At 52.9% G+C, this 17,473-nt stretch overlaps 1 protein-coding gene across 1 annotated transcript in view; it reads right to left on the bottom strand.

Moving 5' to 3' along the window:
- ARHGEF11 (Rho guanine nucleotide exchange factor 11) overlaps positions 1-17,473 on the bottom strand; it is a 36,921-nt gene that overhangs the window by 8,432 nt on the left and 11,016 nt on the right. Inside the window, exons 11-30 of the mRNA XM_058821584.1 lie at positions 16,904-16,984; positions 16,658-16,723; positions 16,045-16,146; positions 15,448-15,546; positions 14,440-14,482; positions 14,161-14,257; positions 13,369-13,509; positions 11,585-11,608; positions 10,702-10,846; positions 10,101-10,185; positions 9,414-9,443; positions 7,971-8,100; positions 6,812-6,988; positions 5,963-6,010; positions 4,803-5,068; positions 4,099-4,245; positions 3,217-3,299; positions 2,958-3,083; positions 2,041-2,158; positions 643-821 (exon numbers count right to left, since the gene is read on the bottom strand). Of these exons, the coding sequence (XP_058677567.1) occupies positions 643-821; positions 2,041-2,158; positions 2,958-3,083; positions 3,217-3,299; positions 4,099-4,245; positions 4,803-5,068; positions 5,963-6,010; positions 6,812-6,988; positions 7,971-8,100; positions 9,414-9,443; positions 10,101-10,185; positions 10,702-10,846; positions 11,585-11,608; positions 13,369-13,509; positions 14,161-14,257; positions 14,440-14,482; positions 15,448-15,546; positions 16,045-16,146; positions 16,658-16,723; positions 16,904-16,984 (2,187 nt within the window). The remainder of the gene's footprint in view (positions 1-642; positions 822-2,040; positions 2,159-2,957; positions 3,084-3,216; positions 3,300-4,098; positions 4,246-4,802; positions 5,069-5,962; positions 6,011-6,811; positions 6,989-7,970; positions 8,101-9,413; positions 9,444-10,100; positions 10,186-10,701; positions 10,847-11,584; positions 11,609-13,368; positions 13,510-14,160; positions 14,258-14,439; positions 14,483-15,447; positions 15,547-16,044; positions 16,147-16,657; positions 16,724-16,903; positions 16,985-17,473) is intronic.

The following is a 17,473-nucleotide window of genomic DNA, read 5'->3' as shown; positions in this document are numbered from 1 at the left end:
GGGGAAATATCCCAAAAATTGAGTTTTTCCCATGCCATTTTTCCACTGGGGCTGGGATTAATGGGAAAAGGGGGAAAAGCTGTGGAATTCCAATGGAAAACTGGGGGATTTCCATGGAAAACCGAGGGATTCCCATAAAACCCAGGGTTTGTTCCCCATGGAAGGGCAGGGTGCAGAAATGGGGATTCCCAAGGAAAACCGAGGGATCCCCATGGAAAACTGGGGTATTCCCAAGGAAAACCGGGGGATCCCCATGGAAAACTGGGGTATTCCCAAGGAAAACCGGGGGATCCCCATGGAAAACTGGGGTATTCCCAAGGAAAACCGGGGGATCCCCATGGAAAACTGGGGTATTCCCAAGGAAAACCGGGGGATCCCCATGGAAAACTGGGGTATTCCCAAGGAAAACTGGGGGATCCCCATGGAAAACTGGGGTATTCCCAAGGAAAACCGGGGGATCCCCATGGAAAACTGGGGTATTCCCAAGGAAAACCGGAGGATCCCCATGGAAAACTGGGGTATTCCCAAGGAAAACTGGGGGATCCCCATCCAACCCAGGGATCCCCGCGTAATCCCGGCCAGCAGCAGCAGCCCCAGGGCTGCCAGGAGCCGCCGTTTTCCCAGGAAACGCAGGAAATTCACCCGGAACTCCGCGGCCAGGGGGTTGCTGGTCCTCTCCAGCGCCGACGTGTCCAGGCGCCGCTGGTGCTCCTGCAGGCGCTGCCGGTTCTCGGCGCGGCGCACGGCCTCGTTCACGGCACGCAGCACGTCCCGGCTGTGGTCACGGGCCCGGAGCAGCTTCTGCTGCTCTGCCGAGCCCCCTGGGGTGGGGAAAATGGGGAAAATCCAGGGGAAAATGGGACTGATCCCCTGCCCTGAGAACGTCCCGGCTGTGGTCACGGGCACGGAGCAGCTTCTGCTGCTCTGCTGAGCCCCCTGGGATGGGGAAAATGGGGAAAATCCAGGGGAAAATGGGGGAAACCCAGGGGAAAATGGGACTGATCCCCTGCCCTGAGAACGTCCCGGCTGTGGTCACGGGCACGGAGCAGCTTCTGCTGCTCTGCTGAGCCCCCTGGGGTGGGGAAAATGGGGGAAATCCAGGGGAAAATGGGATCGAGATCATTGATCCCCCGCCCGCAGCACGTCCTGGCTGTGGTCACGGGCCCGGAGCAGCTTCTGCTGCTCTGCCGAGCCCCCTGGGATGGGGAAAATCCATGGGATAATCCATGGGATAACACGGAAAAACGGGATAGTCACTGATCTCCACTGGGATGGGAGAAATGGGGGAAATTCAGGGGATAATCCAGGGGAAAATTCCAGGGGAAAATGGGATCTGGGTCACTGATCCTGAGCCCAGAGCAGCTTCTGCCGCTCCAGGGAGCCAGCTGGGAATGGGATAATCCTAGGAAAAACCCATGGGATAACAGGAAAAACCCATGGAAAGATCCAGGGAAAAAATGGGGAGAAAAAATGGGGAAAATCCAGGGAAGAACCCATGGGAAAAACCCATGGAAAGATCCAGGGAAAAACTGTGGGAAAAGTGGGGAAAATCCAGGGAAAAACCCATGGGATAACGGGAAAAATCCATGGGAAGATCCAGGGAAAAATGCAGGAAAAATGCAGGGAAAAATGCAGTGAAAAACCCATGGGATAACAGGGAAAAGCCATGGGAAGATCCAGGGAAAAATTGAGGGAAAAATGGTGAAAACCCAGGGAAATCCAGGAGATTTCCAGGGGATTAACAGGGAAAAACCCATGGGAAGATCCAGGAAAAATGCAGGGAAAAACACCCATGGGATAACAGGAAAAACCCATGGAAAGATCCAGGGAGAAAACGGTGAGAAAAATGGGGAAAAACGGGGAAAAACCTATGGAAAGATCCAGGGGAAAATTGTGGGAAAAATGGTGGAAATCCAGGGAAAACCAAGGAATTAACAGGGAAAACCAAGGAATTAACAAGGCAAACAGCGTGAGAAGAGGGAAGGGGAAGGGGCCGGGTGTCTCCAGGCCAGCCCAGGGATTTGGGGGCTTTGTGCCTACCCGGGGTGCACTTGATGACGTTCTCCAGCAGCAGCGGGTACTTGGTCAGGCGCTGCATCTCGGCGATGAGCAAATCCTTCAGCTGCAGCCGCCGGCACTGCGGGTTGCTCTCGGCCTCCTGCGGGGAGGACGGGCCCCAACCAGGGGGTTCTGAATCCTCTGGGTGCCAAATCCCGGAGTTCCTGACCCCTCTGGTACCCAAATCAGGGAATTCCAAACCCCTCTGGGTGCCAAAACCCCGGAGTTCCTGACCCCATTGTTTCCCCAAACCCTGGAATCCCGAAATTCCTCACCCCACCGGCTCCCGGAATCCCAAAGTTCCTGATCTCACTGCTTTTCCAAATCCCGGAATTCCTCACCCCACTGGTTCCCCAAAATCGTGGAATTCCTGACCCCGCTGCTTCCCCAAATCCCGAAATTCCTGGTCCCACCAGTTCCCCAAATCCCAAAACCCTCAGTGAGCCCAAAACCCCAAAACCCCAAACCACTGAAACCCCCAAATCCCAAAACTGCTGACCCTGCTGCAGGGAAAACTGGGGGAAATAAAGGGGAAATGAAAGAGGGGAAACAAAAGGGAAACAAAAGGTGGAGATAAAGGTAAAAAAGGTGGGAAAAAGGTAAAAAAAGGCAGGAATTTCAGGAATTCCCTGTCTCAGACTTGCATGAAGAGCTGGAAGCGGGGAACAAAGGTGGGGATAAAGGTAAAAAAGGTGGGAATAAAGGTAAAAAAGGATCTCAGACCTGCATGAAGAGCTGGAAGCGGGGAACAAAGGTGGGGATAAAGGTAAAAACGGTGGGAATAAAGGTAAAAAAGGATCTCAGACCGGCACGAAGAGCTGGAAGCGGGGAACAAATGATGGAAATAAAGCTAAAAAAGGTAAAAAAGGCGGGGATCTCAGTAATTGCCAGTCCCAGACCTGCATGAAGAGCTGGAAGCGGCTCTCCTTGCGCTGCTTGGTGCGGATCAGCTCCAGCGCGATGGACTGCGAGGAGCAGAAGGCGGCGGCCACGCGCTGGAACTCCTCCTTGGCAGCGCCCTCGAACTGGGAACCACGGGAGGGAAACACCGCGATGGGCGCTCCCGAAATCCCCCAAAACCCCCCAAAACCCCCCAAAATCCCCGCGGTTCCGTGCCCCGGGGGAGGGGCTGTCTGCCTGTCTGTCTGTCCGTCCTACCCGGGCCAGCATCAGGTCCCCGATGTCGCCGATGATGGGGCCCTGCTCCTCCCGCAGCCGCCGCATCGAGTCCCACAGAGAACCTGGGCGTGGTGGGGGAAATGAGAGGGGAATGGGGAAAAATGGGGGGAAATGGGGAAAAAGGGAGGGGGGAAAAGGGGGAAAAGGAGGGGGAAAAAGAGGGAAAGAAATGGGAAAAGGGAGGCAAAAAATAGGGGGGAAAATGGGGGAAAAAAGGGGGCAAAAAGGGGGGAAGGAATGGAAAAAGGGAAGGGGGGAAAGGGGAAAAAAAGGAGAAAAAGGGGAAAAAAGAGGGAAAAGAATGGGAAAAGGGAGGGAAAAAAGGGGGGAAAAGGGAGGGGGAAAAAGAGGGAAAGGAATGGGAAAAGGGAGGCAAAAAAGAGGGGGGAAAACGGGGGGAAAATAGGAAAAAAAGCGGGGGGAAGGGAGGCAAATTTGTGATTTCAGGATTTTGGGGATTTGGGATTTCAGGATTTTAGGGATTTGGGATTTTAGGGATTTGGGATTTTGGGGATTTGAGATTTCAGGATTTGGGAGATTTGGGGATTTGGGATTTTTGTCTCATTGTGCACGTCCATGAGGTCGGGCAGGTTGGAGAAGAGCAGGATCCCAGTGGGATCTGGGGAACCGATGGGGTCAGGAATTTTGGGATTTCAGGATTTCAGGGATTTGGAATTTCAGGATTTGGGGTTTCAGGGATTTGGGGTTTCAGGATTTTGGGAATTCAGGATTTGGGATTTCTCACTGTGCACGTTGATGGGGTCGGGCAGGTTGGGGAAGAGCAGGATCCCAGCGGGATTTGGGGAACCGATGGGGTCAGGAATTTGGGGGATTTGGGGATTTTTGGGGTTTTTCTCTCACTGTGCACGTCGATGAGGTCGGGCAGGTTGGGGAAGAGCAGCCCCAGCTCCTCCCGGCTCAGGAGCTGCTCCCGGCGCAGGCGTTGGAAGAAAAGCAAATCCAGAACGCGCAGGATGCGCAGGTGGGACAGCTCGGTGACAAACAGCTCTGGGGGCACAGGGACACATTGGGGACACAGGGACACATTGGGGACACATTGGGGACACGGGGACAGAGCCCACAGGTGGCACAGCTCGGTGACAAACAGCTCTGGGGGCGCAGGGACACATTGGGGACACATTGGGGACACGGGGACAGAGCCCACAGGTGGCACAGCTCGGTGACAAACAGCTCTGGGGGCGCAGGGACACATTGGGGACACGGGGACAGAGCCCGCAGGTGGCACAGCTCGGTGACAAACAGCTCTGGGGGCGCAGGGACACATTGGGGACACATTGGGGACACGGGGACAGAGCCCACAGGTGGCACAGCTCGGTGACAAACAGCTCTGGGGGGACACTGGGGACAGTGGGGAGCAGAACCAGCCCCAGCACCCCAAAGCCAGCCCCAAATCCTGGGGGAAAAACGGGAATGAGCCCCCAAATCCAGGAAGGACCTGGGAATGACCGATCCCCAAGCCCCAGGAATGCTCCCCCCAGAGGCTCTGCCCCCCCAGATTTCCCGAAATTCCCGAAATTAATTCCCGTAATTCCCGATTTCCTCACCGTTGATGACCTCCTGCCGATCCACCTCGCGCTGGGACAGGCTGGCCAGCAGCTCCCGGCTCACCGAGTGCTGCCAGCTCTGGGAATTTTGGGAATTCTGCTGCTGCCAGCCCTGGGAATTTGGGGCGTTTTGGGGATTTTGGGCGCTCGGGGCGCTCTGGGATTCGGGCTCCGGCTCCAGGTCGGGGCCGGGGCCCTGCTCGTCCTCCAGGAGGTGCGGGAGGAAAGCGTCGGCGCCGAGGCCCAGGCTGGGAGAGTCCATGCTCCTGGAAATGGGGAAAAAATGGGAAAATTGGGGAAATTTAGGGGGGAAATTGGGGAAATTTGGGGGGGGGAATTGGGGGAAAATGAGGAAAGAAGGGGGGAAAATGGGGGGGGGGGAAAATGAAGGGGAAAAGCAGGGAAAATTGGGGAAAGTTTTGGAGGAAATTTCAGGGGGAAATTGGGAAAAAAAATGGGGGGAAAATTGGGGGAAATTTGGGGGGAAATGGGGGGGGGAAATTGAAGGGGAAAAGGTGGGAAATTTGGGGGAAATATGGGGGAAAAACGGGGAAAATTGGGGGAAGTTTTGGAGGAAATTTCAGGGGGAAATTGGGGGGCAAAAGGGAGAGAAAAAAGGGGGGAAATTGGGAGAAATTGGGGGGAAAACGGGGGGGGGAATGGGAAAAGAAGGAGGAAAAATGGGGGAAATTTTGGGGGGAATTAGGGGGAAATTTGAGGGAAATATGGGGGGAAAGTTGGGGGGAAAAGCAGGGAAAATTTGGGGAAGTTTTGCAGGAAATTTCAGGGGGAAATTGGGGGGGGAATTTGGGGGGAAAGAAGGGGGGGAAATGGGGAAAAATGGGGGAAATTGGGGAGAAATTGGGAAGAAAAAGGGGGGGATGGGGAAAGAAGTGGGGAAAAATGGGGAAAAACTGGGGAAATTTTGTGGAAAATTTTGGGAGAAATTGGGGGGGAAAGGGGGGGAATGGGGTAAAAAGAGGGAAAAATGGGGAAAGGATGAGGAAAAAATAGGGATAAATGAGGAAAAAAAGGGGAAAGAATGAGGAGAAAAAATCGGGAAAAAAAGAGGGATAAATGGGGAAAGAATGAGGGGAAAAATGGGAAAAAAGGGGGAAAGCTGGGCCAAGTGTGAATGGGAATTCTGGGGGGTCTCTCACCTGCGCCCCATCTTTGGCGTGTAGGGGGGGGTGGGGTTTTCCAGGGATCTGGGAAAAGAATGGAAAAATCCCCCTGGGGTCACCCAAAATCCCAAATTTCCCCGATCCTGGTGAGTTCAGCCTCGAAATCCAGGGATTCAACCCCAAACCCCGTTCATTCCATGGATTTTCCCATGGGTTCTGCAGGAATCTGGGACCTGAAGGAATAAAATCCCCTCCTTCCAACCCCCTTAATCCCATTCCCAAAAACCCCAAGTCCCAAACTTCCCCCGGTTCCCAATTTCCCCTCCTTTCCCAGATTTCCATCCCAAACCCCAAAATCTGGGATCGGAATTCTGGGAATTCCCACCTGTGGGAGAGGTTGAAGGCGCAAAAACTCCCCCCAAAAAAAACCCCCCAAAATCCCAAATTCCCCCAATGCCGACGCTCCCACCTCCCCATATTTTGCCCCCAGACCCGCGTTACCCCAACCCCGTGTCCGTGCCCCCTGGAATTCCGGGATTCCCATGGAATTCGCACCTGTTGGAGAGTCTAGAGGCACGAGAGTTCCCCCCAAAATCCCAAATTCCCCCAATCCCGACGCTCCCACCTCCCCATATTTCATTCCCAGACCCCCGTTACCCCAACCCCGTGTCCGTGCCCCCCGGAATTCCGGGATTCCCATGGATTCCCATGGATTCTGCACCTGTTGGAGAGGCTGGAGGTGCAAAGCCATTCCCAAAAAACCCCAAAATCCCAAATTCCCCCAATGCTGATGCTCCCACCTCCCCATATTTCATTCCCAGACCCCCGTTACCCCAACCCCGCGTCCGTGCCCCCCGGAATTCCGGGATTCCCGTGGATTTGCACCTGTTGGAGAGGCTGGAGGCGGAGGAGGAGGCCGAGTGCAGCCGGGGCGTGTCGCTGCCCGTGTCCATGTCCACGTCGCTGCGCGAGCGCGGCACCAGCTCCGAGCGCCGCGAGCGCCGCAGCTCCTCCCGGCCCTTGAGCGACTCCGAGCGGCCCAGGCGCACCTCGCACCGCGAGCTGCTGACAGACGGGGCAATAAACGGGGGAAAAATGGGAGCTGCGGCAAAAAAATCCGACAGGAATCACAGCAAACAGTCCCAGGATTCATGGGAGAAAATCCCCGCGAATTACGGCCAAAAATCCTGGGATTTATGGCAAAAAAAATCCCAGGAATTAGGGCAAAAAATCCCGGGATTCACAGGAGAGATCAGGCGCACCTCGCAACGGGAGCTGCTGCAAAATTCAGGCAAAAATGGAATTAGGGGAAAAATCCTGGGACTCGGGGCAAAAAATCCCCGGGATTCGCAGCGAAAAACCCTGGGATTTATGGCAAAAAATCCTGGGATATATGGGAAAAAATCCCGGGATATATTGCAAAAAACCCTGGGATTTATGGCAAAAAATCCTGGGATATATGGGAAAAAATCCTGGGATATATTGCAAAAAACCCTGGGATTTATGGCAAAAAATCCTGGGATATATGGGAAAAAATCCCGGGATATATTGCAAAAAACCCTGGGATTTATGGCAAAAAATCCTGGGATATATGGGAAAAAATCCCAGGATATATTGCAAAAAACCCTGGGATTTATGGCAAAAAACCCTGGGATTTATGGCAAAAAACCCTGGGAATTCTGGCAAAAAATCCTGGGACTCACAGCCAAAAATCCCCAGGAATTACGGCAAAAATTCCCGGGATTTATGGGAGGAATCAGGCGCACCTCGCATCGAGAACTGCTGCAAATGGGGAAATTTGGGGGGAATTAGGGCAAAAATCCTGGGATTTGGGGCAAAAAATCTCATGAATTACAGCAAAAAATCCCCAGGAATTACGGCAAAAGCCCCCAGGGAATTAGGGCAGAATATCCCAAGGGTTTAGGGCCAAAACCCACCCCCAGGCGCAGGGAAAACATCTCAGGGGTTTGGCACAAAAATCCTGGGATTCACGAGGGAAACCCCGGGTTCGGTGCAGAGCCCCCGGACCGCGGCGCGCGCTCACGTCGTGTCGGGGCCCAGCAGCTCCTCGGGGATGCTGCCCGTGCTCAGGCGCTGCGCGTTGGGCTCCGGCGGCTCCCCGTGGCCGCTCTCAAAGTGCTGGATCATGGTGCGCACGTTCCCCGGCTTCACTGCTGGGCGAGGAAAGCGCCGCGGTCGGGCACGTGGGGCAGCTGGCCCGGACACGGGCAACTCCTGAGCCCGAACGCCCAACTCCTGAGCCTAAACCCCCAATTCCTGAGCCTAAATCCCCAATTCCTGAGCCCAAATCCCAAATTCCCAGCCCAAATCCCCAATTCCTGAGCCTAAATCCCCAATTCCTGAGCCCAAATCCCCAATTCCCAGCCCAAATCCCCAATTCCTGAGCCTAAATCCCCAATTCCTGAGCCTAAATCCCGAATTCCTGAGCCCAAATCCCAAATTCCCAGCCCAAATCCCCAACTCCTGAGCCTAAATCCCCAATTCCTGAGCCTAAATCCCCAATTCCCAGCCCAAATCCCCAATTCCTGAGCCTAAATCCCGAATTCCTGAGCATAAATCCCAAATTCCCAGCCCAAATCCCCAATTCCTGAGCCCAAATCCCGAATCCCAGCCCAAATCCCAAATTCCTGAGCCTAAATCCCGAATTCCCGAGCCTAAATCCCAAATTCCCAGCCCAAATCCCAAATTCCCAGCCCAAATCCCGAATTCCTGAGCCTAAATCCCCAATTCCCAGCCCAAATCCCGAATTCCTGAGCCTAAATCCCGAATTCCCAGCCCAAATCCCCAATTCCTGAGCTTAAATCCCCAAATTCCCAGCCCAAATCCCCAATTCCTGAGCCTAAATGCTGAATTCCCAGCCCAAATCCTGAATTTCACCTCCTAAATCCCAATATTCCCATCCCAAATCTCCCACCTTAAATTCCCATCCCAAATTTCCGGTCCTAAATCCCAGAATTCCCAGCCCAAATCCTGAAGTCCTGATCCTAAATCCCAAAATTCCCAGCCTAAATCCCAGAATTCCTGACCACAAAATCCCAAAATTCCTGATCCTAAATACTGAATTTCCCATCCCAAATCCCAAAATTCCCAGCCCAAATCCTGAATTCCTGATCCTAAATCCCAAAATTCCCTTCCCAAATTCCTGATCCTCAATCCTGAATCTCCCATCCCAAATTTCCCAGCCTAAATCCCAAAATTCCCATCCTAAATTCCCCAATTTTCCCACTTTAAATTCCCATCCCAAATCCCAAATTTCCCTTCCCAAGTCCCAAATTTCCCTTCCTAAGTCCTAAACGCCCGATTTCCCTCCAAAATCCCAAATTCCCAAACCCTGATCCTAAATCCCAAATCCCAGAGTTCCCAGGAATTTCATCAGGGAAGGGAAAATGGGAATAAACCCCAAAACCAAGGGAAAACAATGACAGGAAAAATGAAGGAAAAGCAACGAAAAGTTGGGAATTTTTACCTTCAGTGGGGGACAGGGGGACATGAAATGCTGGAAAACAAAAGGGAGCTGTCAGAATTCCCAAAATCCCGGGGGAAAAAAACGGGAATTCGGGAATGCTGACGGGATGGGAACGGAAAAAAAACCAACGGGATGGGAATGCGGGAGTGAGGCCGGGATCTGGGAATGCCAGGGAAAATCCCAGGAAAATCCCAGGAAAATCTCTGGGAATTCCAGGGAAAATCCCAGGAAAATCTCTGGAGAATCCAAGGAGAGTCCCAAGAAAATCCTGGGATATTCCCAAGAAAATCCCAGGAAAATATCCCTGCAAAATTCCAGACAAATCTCAGGAAAACCCCCGTAAAACCCCAATAAAATCCCAGGAAAATGCTGGGAAAATCCCTGGAAAATTCCAGAAAAATCTCAAGAAAACCCCTGTAAAATCCCACTAAAATCCCAAGAAAACCCCCACAAAATCCCAATAAATTTCCAGGAATCCCAGGCGTGCCGGGGCCAGGCGATTCCTGGATTTTCCCGGATTTTCCCTGGATTTCCCCGGATTTTTCCCCGGATTTTTCCCAGATTTCCCTGGATTTTTCCCGGATTTTCCCCCGGATTTTCCCACAATTTTTCCCAGATTTCCCCGGATTTTCCCAGATTTTCCCTGGATTTTTTCCCGGATTTCCCCGCCGTTCTGGGCTCACTCACTGCTCTGGGAGGAGCTCCGCGGTTTCCCGATGTATTTCAGGATCGGGTTCTGCCTCTGCTCCTTCTCCTTCCTGGAGCTGCTGCTCTGTTGGGAAAAAATCCTGGAATCGCTCGGGATCCCGGGAACCAAACCCCGAATTCCCACCCTCAACCCTGAATCCCCATCCCAAATCGTGAATTTCTGTCCTCAATCTGAATTTCCATCCTCAACCCCAAATTCCCATCCCAAATCCCGAATTCTCATCCTAAACTTTCACCCTCAACCCCAAATTCCCATCCCAAATCCCGAATTCTCATCCTAAACTTTCATCCTAAATCACAAATTCCCATCCCAAATCCCGAATTTCCGTCCTAAATGTGCATCCCAAACCCAAAACCTCCAATCCTAATCCTGAATTCCCACCTCAAATCCCAAATTTCCATCCCAAATGGGATTGGGAACTCCCGGAATTCCCAACATTCCCAAATCCCAAAGTCCCACCCTAAATTTCCATCCCAAATCCCAGGATTTGGTTAAAAAAAAATCCCAGAATTCCAGCGTAAATTTCCCCGGGTTTGGGCGAAGATTCCCGGGAACTCGGGGCCGTCCGTGCGCGCGCACCTTTTTGGCCTTGGGGAAGAAGGGCAGCCACTTGTCCTTGTCCGGGAGCTTCTCGGGGTTGCGGCATTCCCGCGGCTCCCGAAACTCCCGGGGCCGGATCCCGGCGTGGGCCATGAACGTGCTCAGGGCGAAGGCCATGGGAGAGCTGCCAGAGAGAATTCCAGAGGCTGGCGTGGGCAGGGATTCCCGGGATTCCCAGAGTTCCAGGGATTCCTGGCATCCCAGATCCGCTGGGAAAAATTGGGAATGGCAGGGAAAGGATCCACAGGGGAAATCGGGAATTCCGGGGAAAGGGAAAATCCACAGGGGAAAATTGGGAATGGCAGGGAAAGGATCCACAGGGGAAAATCGGGAATTCCGGGGAAAGGATCCACAGGGAAAACTGGGAATGGCAGGGAAAGGGAAAATCCACAGGGGAAAATCGGGAATGGCAGAGAAAGGGAAAATCCCCAGGGAAAATTTGGAATGGCAGGGAAAGGATCCACAGGGAAAACTGGGAATGGCAGGGAAAGGATCCCCAGGGAAAATCGGGAATTCCGGGGAAAGGATCTCCAGGGAAAATCGGGAATGGCAGGGAAAGGGAAAATCCACAGGGGAAAATCGGGAATGGCAGAGAAAGGGAAAATCCCCAGGGAAAATTTGGAATGGCAGGGAAAGGATCCCCAGGGAAAACTGGGAATGGCAGGGAAAGGATCCCCAGGGAAAATCGGGAATTCCGGGGAAAGGATCCCCAGGGAAAATTTGGAATGGCAGGGAAAGGATCCCCAGGGAAAACTGGGAATGGCAGGGAAAAGAGGGACGGGAAAAAGGGGGAAAGAGATTCCACAGGGAAAATCGGGGATGTCCCAAATTCCCGGGGTTTTTCCCCGCTGGATCCGCTCACCTCCGCTCCTCCTCGTACTTGGAGCTGTGGGAAAAAGGAATTGCTCGGAATCTTCCGCTCCCAATCCCAAATTCGCATTCCCAATTTCCCAATTTCCCAAATCCCAAAATCCCAAAATCCCAAATCCCCGTTGCCGCCAGTCCCAAAGTTTCCATTCCCAATCCCAAATCCCCGTTCCCAGTCCCTTTCCCAATCCCGAAATTCCCACTGGAGCCCCGAATCCCATCGGGAATTCCCGAATTACCACAGGATGTCCCCGAGGTGCCCATCCCAACAATCCTACGGCAATTCCCAATGATCCCATAGGAGTTCCCAGTGATCCCAGTGATCAATCCCAAATTCCCAGATTCCCATACACTCACAGGATGTCCCCGAGGTGCCCCAGCTGCCTCTCCCTGTCCCAATGATCCCAACGATCAATCCCAGTGATCCCAATGATCAATCCCAATGATCCCAGTGATCAATCCCAATGATCAATCCCAATGATCCCAATGATCAATCCCCAATGATCAATCCCAGTGATCAATCCCAAATTCCCAGATTCCCATACACTCACAGGATGTCCCCCAGGTGCCCCAGCTGCCTCTCCCTGTCCCAATGATCCCAATGATCAATCCCAATGATCAATCCCAGTGATCAATCCCAGTGATCCCAATGATCAATCCCAGTGATCAATCCCAGTGATCAATCCCAATGATCCCAATGATCAATCCCAATGATCAATCCCAGTGATCAATCCCAATGATCCCAATGATCAATCCCAATGATCCCAATGATCAATCCCAGTGCTCAATCCCAGATTCCCAAACCCTCACAGGATGTCCCCCAGGTGCCCCAGCTGCCTGTCCCTGTGCCAATGATCAATCCCAGTGATCAATCCCAGTGATCAATCCCAGTGATCAATCCCAGTGATCAATCCCAAATTCCCAGTGATCCCATACACTCACAGGATGTCCCCGAGGTGCCCCAGCTGCCTCTCCCTGTCCCAATGATCCCAATGATCAATCCCAGTGATCCCAATGATCAATCCCAATGATCCCAATGATCAATCCCAATGATCCCAGTGATCAATCCCAATGATCAATCCCAATGATCAATCCCCAATGATCAATCCCAGTGATCAATCCCAAATTCCCAGATTCCCATACACTCACAGGATGTCCCCCAGGTGCCCCAGCTGCCTCTCCCTGTCCCAATGATCCCAATGATCAATCCCAATGATCAATCCCAATGATCCCAATGATCAATCCCAGTGATCAATCCCAGTGATCAATCCCAGTGATCAATCCCAGATTCCCAAACCCTCACAGGATGTCCCCGAGGTGCCCCAGCTGCCTCTCCCTGTCCCAATGATCCCATAGGGAATCCCCAATGATCCCAATGATCCCACAGCAGTTCCCAATGATCCCAATGATCAATCCCAACGATCCCAGTGATCAATCCCAGCGATCAATCCCAGTGATCCCATACACTCACAGGATGTCCCCCAGGTGCCCCAGCTGCCTCTCCCTGTCCCAATGATCCCAATGATCAATCCCAATGATCAATCCCAGTGATCAATCCCAGTGATCAATCCCAATGATCCCAATGATCAATCCCAGTGATCAATCCCAGATTCCCAAACCCTCACAGGATGTCCCCGAGGTGCCCCAGCTGCCTGTCCCTGTCCCAATGATCCCAATGATCAATCCCAATGATCAATCCCAGTGATCAATCCCAATGATCAATCCCAGTGATCAATCCCAATGATCCCAGTGATCAATCCCAGATTCCCAAACCCTCACAGGATGTCCCCGAGGTGCCCCAGCTGCCTCTCCGCCAGCTGCCGCTCCCTGTCCCGGCGCTCCCGGGGGCCGCTGCCCAGCTCCAGCTCCTGCAGCTCGTTCTCCCCGTAGAGGCTGCCCAGCCCCAGCGTGCGCTTCGTCCTGGGTGGGGGAAAATAAAATAAGGGATTGGGAACGGCTGCGATTCCCAAATTCCGAAACCCCGGGATGCCCTGCTTGGCTCTCCGGGAAAAGCTAAAAAAAAAAAAAAAAGGGATTGGGGACGGCCGGAATTCCCAAAATCTGGGATGTCCCGTTCGGCTCTCTGGGAAAAGCCAGGAAACGGGGATTGGGAACTCCCAGAATTCCCAACATTCCCAAAGTCTGGGATTTCCTGCTGGGTTCTATGGGAAAAGCCAAAACACCGGGATTGGGATTGCCCAGCAAGTCCCGAAATTCCCAAAATTTGACATTTCCCTCTTGGCTCTCTGGGAAAAGCTAAAAAAAATGAGATGGGGAGGGCCTGGAATTCCCTAAATCCCTGAAATTCCCAATTTTCCCCTTGGGTCTGTGGGAAAAGCCGAAAACAAGAGCATGGGGAGCTCCCGAAATTCCCCAAATTTGGGATTTTCCTCAGGTTCTGCTGGGAAAAAGCAAAACAAAAGACGGGACTGGGAGGCGCAAAAACCTCCCAAAATCCGGGGTTTTCCTGAGGTTCTGCCCCAAAACGGGACGGGGGGCTCCCGGGATTCCCGGAATTGGGATTTTCCCGGGATTTTCCCGTTTTTTCCCGGGATTTTTCCAGGTTCCCACCTGTAGTCCTGGAGCTGCTCCTGGATCTCCGGGATCACCGATTCCTGCGCCTCCAGCAGCGCCGGCCGCAGCTCGTCCCCGTTCCGCAGCCGCAGCTCTGGGAATGCCGGGAAATCCGGGATTTTGGGAAAATTCCGGGATTTTGGGGACGCTCCGGGCGCTCCTCCCGTCCCAGAGCTGATTCCCAGAGTTCCCGAGGCTCCCGGGAAAGTTTGGGAATTCCCAACCCCGGCCCAGGGCTGCTTTTCCCGGGGGAAATTCCCGAAATTCCCAACTCACCGATCTCGGCCAGGAGCTGCTCCGGCAGCTTCACCCGCAGGGGCTGCAAAACAGGGAAAGGCATCCCAAAATATGGGAAAAGCATCCCAAAATATGGGAAAAGCATCCCAAAGTCCTGGAAAATCCATCCCAAAAATCTGGGAAAGGCATCCCAAAATCCTGGGGAAATACTCTCAAAATACAGGAAAATACATCCCAAAACCCTGGGGAAATCCATCCCCAAATCTGGGAAAATACATCTCAAAATCCTGGAAAATCTTCATGAAACCCCAGAAAAAAATCCATCCCGAAAATCCCGGGAAATCCTCCGAAAATCCCGGGAAATCCATCCCTAATTCCTGAAAACCTCTCCGAAAAATCCCAGGAAAATCCTCCCCAAATCCCTGAGAATCCTATCTTCCCCAAATTCCTTAAAACTCTCCGAAGTCCCAGGAAATCCTCCGAAAATCCCGGGAAATCCATCCCTAATTCCTGAAAATCTCTCTGAAAAATCCCAGGAAAATCCTCCCCAAATCCCTGAGAATCCTATCTTCCCCAAATTCCTTAAAACTCTCCGAAGTCCCAGGAAAATCCTCCGAAAAATCCCAGGAAAATCCTCCCCAGATCCCTGAGAATCCTATCTTCCCCAAACTCCTTAAAACTCTCCGAAATCCCAGGAAAATCCTCCGAAAATCCCGGGAAATCCTCCGAAAAATCCCAGGAAAATCCTCCCCAAATCCCTGAGAATCCTATCTTCCCCAAATTCCGTAAAACTCTCCAAGATCCCAGGAAAATCCTCTGAAAAATCCCAGGAAAATCCTCCCCAGATCCCAGGAAAATCCTCCCGAAATTCCTTAACATTCTCCCCAAAATCCCGGAAAATCCCCCGTAACTCCTGGGAAATCCTCCTCAAATCGCCCCAAAACTCTTCAAAACCCTGGCAAACCCCGTGTGCATCCCTTTGAGGCCCCCCAGGAGGGCCCCGCGTGCCCCCGGAGCCCCTGAATCCCCACGCGGGTCCGGCCTCACCGCGGCCCTGTCCAGGAACACGTTCCAGATGTCCCTGCCCAGGGCGCGCCCGTCCCGGGGGCTCTGCTGGCAGCAAACCTCGGAGCACAGGTGGAACAGCTGCGCAGGGAAAAACGGCAATGCCGGGGGGAGGGCAGGAAATCCAGGAATTCTGAGCAAATCCCCGAATTTCTGCTCCATCCCCATCCCGGGAACATTCCTGGAATCGCTGGGAGGTGCCAGAAGTTGGGAATGGGATCCCAAGAGCAGAAAACCCCAGGAATTTTGAGGAAATCCCAGAATTCCTGCTCAGGTTTCATTGCCAGGAATATTCCTGGAATCTCTGGGATCCCAAGGGTCAGGAAATCCCAGGAATTTTGAGGAAATCCTGGAATTTCTGCACCCTCCTGATCCCAGGAATATTCCTGGAATCTCTGGGAAGGGCCAGGGGTTGGGAATGGGATCCCAAAGTCAGAAAATCCCAGGAATTCTGAAGAAATCCCAGAATTTCTGCTCCCAGGAATATTCCCGGAATCGCTGGGAGGTGCCAGGGGTTGGGAATGGGATCCCAGGGGCCAGGAAATCCCGGGGATTTTGGGAATTTTGGGAATTCCTTACCAGAGGAGTGGGATCGGCCTGGGAGAAGAGGAACCTCAGGAAAACCCCCAGGTGGGCCGGGCGGGATTTGAGAATTCCCAAATCCTGGAACACGGAATCGCTCTGGGAACACAGAGAGGGAGAGGTGGCAACTGCCTGGATCCCAAAAATCCCCTTCAAAATCCCACCTGGAATCCACCAAAGTCCCCTCGGAAATTCCCCCAGGAATCCCAAAAACCCCACCTGGAATCCACAAAATCCCAAAAATCCTACCTGGAATCCCCAAAATTCCAAAAATCACCTCTTAAATTCCCACCTGGAGTTCCCAAAATCCCAAAAAATTCCCTGAAAAATCCCACCCAGAATCTCGAAAAATCCCACCTGGAATCCCCAAAAATCTCCTCAAAATTTCCCCCCTGGAGTTCCCAAAACTCCAAAAATCCCCTCGGGAAATTCCCACCCGGAATCCCAAAAACCCCACCTGGAATCCCCAAAATCCCCTCGAAAATCCCCCCTGGAATCCCCAAAATGCCCTCACACATCCCACCTGGAGTTCCCAAAACCCCCAAAATCCCCCCAGGAAACCCCCCCAGAATTCCCAAAGCCCCCATTCCCGCTTTTCCCGAGCCCTCACCTCGCTGCTGCCGCTCCCGGGCTCACAATCCTCCTCGGGCCCGATGATCTGGGGCCTCCCCGATCCCTGTCCCAAACGAAAACCGGGATCAGCTCCGGGGGGGGATCCCCGTGGGGATTCCCGGATTTTTTCGGGATTTTGGGGGATTTTTTGGGGATTTTTTGGGGGGTTTTGGGGGATTTTTTGGGGATTTTTTGGGGGTTTCTTGGGGATTTTTTGGTGTTCTTTGGGGTTTTCCAGCCGCACCGGGTCCGAGGGCAGGCGGGAGCCGAGCACGGGGGAGCTCCGGGGGCTGCCGGGCTGGGAGAAGCCAGAGTTCCGGGACACCTGGGAACGGGAATTTCGGGATCAGCACCCCCAAAAACCCCCCAGGGGAATCCCAAATTCTGGGGGCAGGGTTTCCAACCTCTCCTGGGATTTTCCCCACTTTTCCCAAACTTTTCATGGAGTTTTTTCCAGAATTTTCATCCCCTTTTCCCAGATTTTTCCTGGAATTATTCCCCCCCCTTTTTCCTCAATTTTCCCCCCGGTTTTTCCCTTACTTTTCCCTTAATTTTCCTTTAATTTCCCCTTAATTTTCCCTTAATTTCCCCCGCCACCTTCTCCCCAAAACCTTCCTGAAATTTCCCCTCTTGCTTTTCCCAAACCTTCCCTGGAATTTCTCCCCCTTTTTCCCAAACCTTCCCTGGAACTTTCCCCTCTCTCTTTTCCCAAATTTTCCCTGCAGTTTTCCCCCCACTTTTCCGGGATTTTCCCAAACTCTTCCCTGCCCTTTTTCCTGGATTTTCCCCAGAATTTTCCCAGAATTTTTCCCGT

This window comes from Ammospiza caudacuta, chromosome 30, assembly GCF_027887145.1.
Source record: "Ammospiza caudacuta isolate bAmmCau1 chromosome 30, bAmmCau1.pri, whole genome shotgun sequence".
Classification (NCBI taxonomy): Eukaryota; Metazoa; Chordata; class Aves; order Passeriformes; family Passerellidae; genus Ammospiza; species Ammospiza caudacuta.
This window is presented reverse-complemented; position numbering and strand designations above follow the sequence as displayed.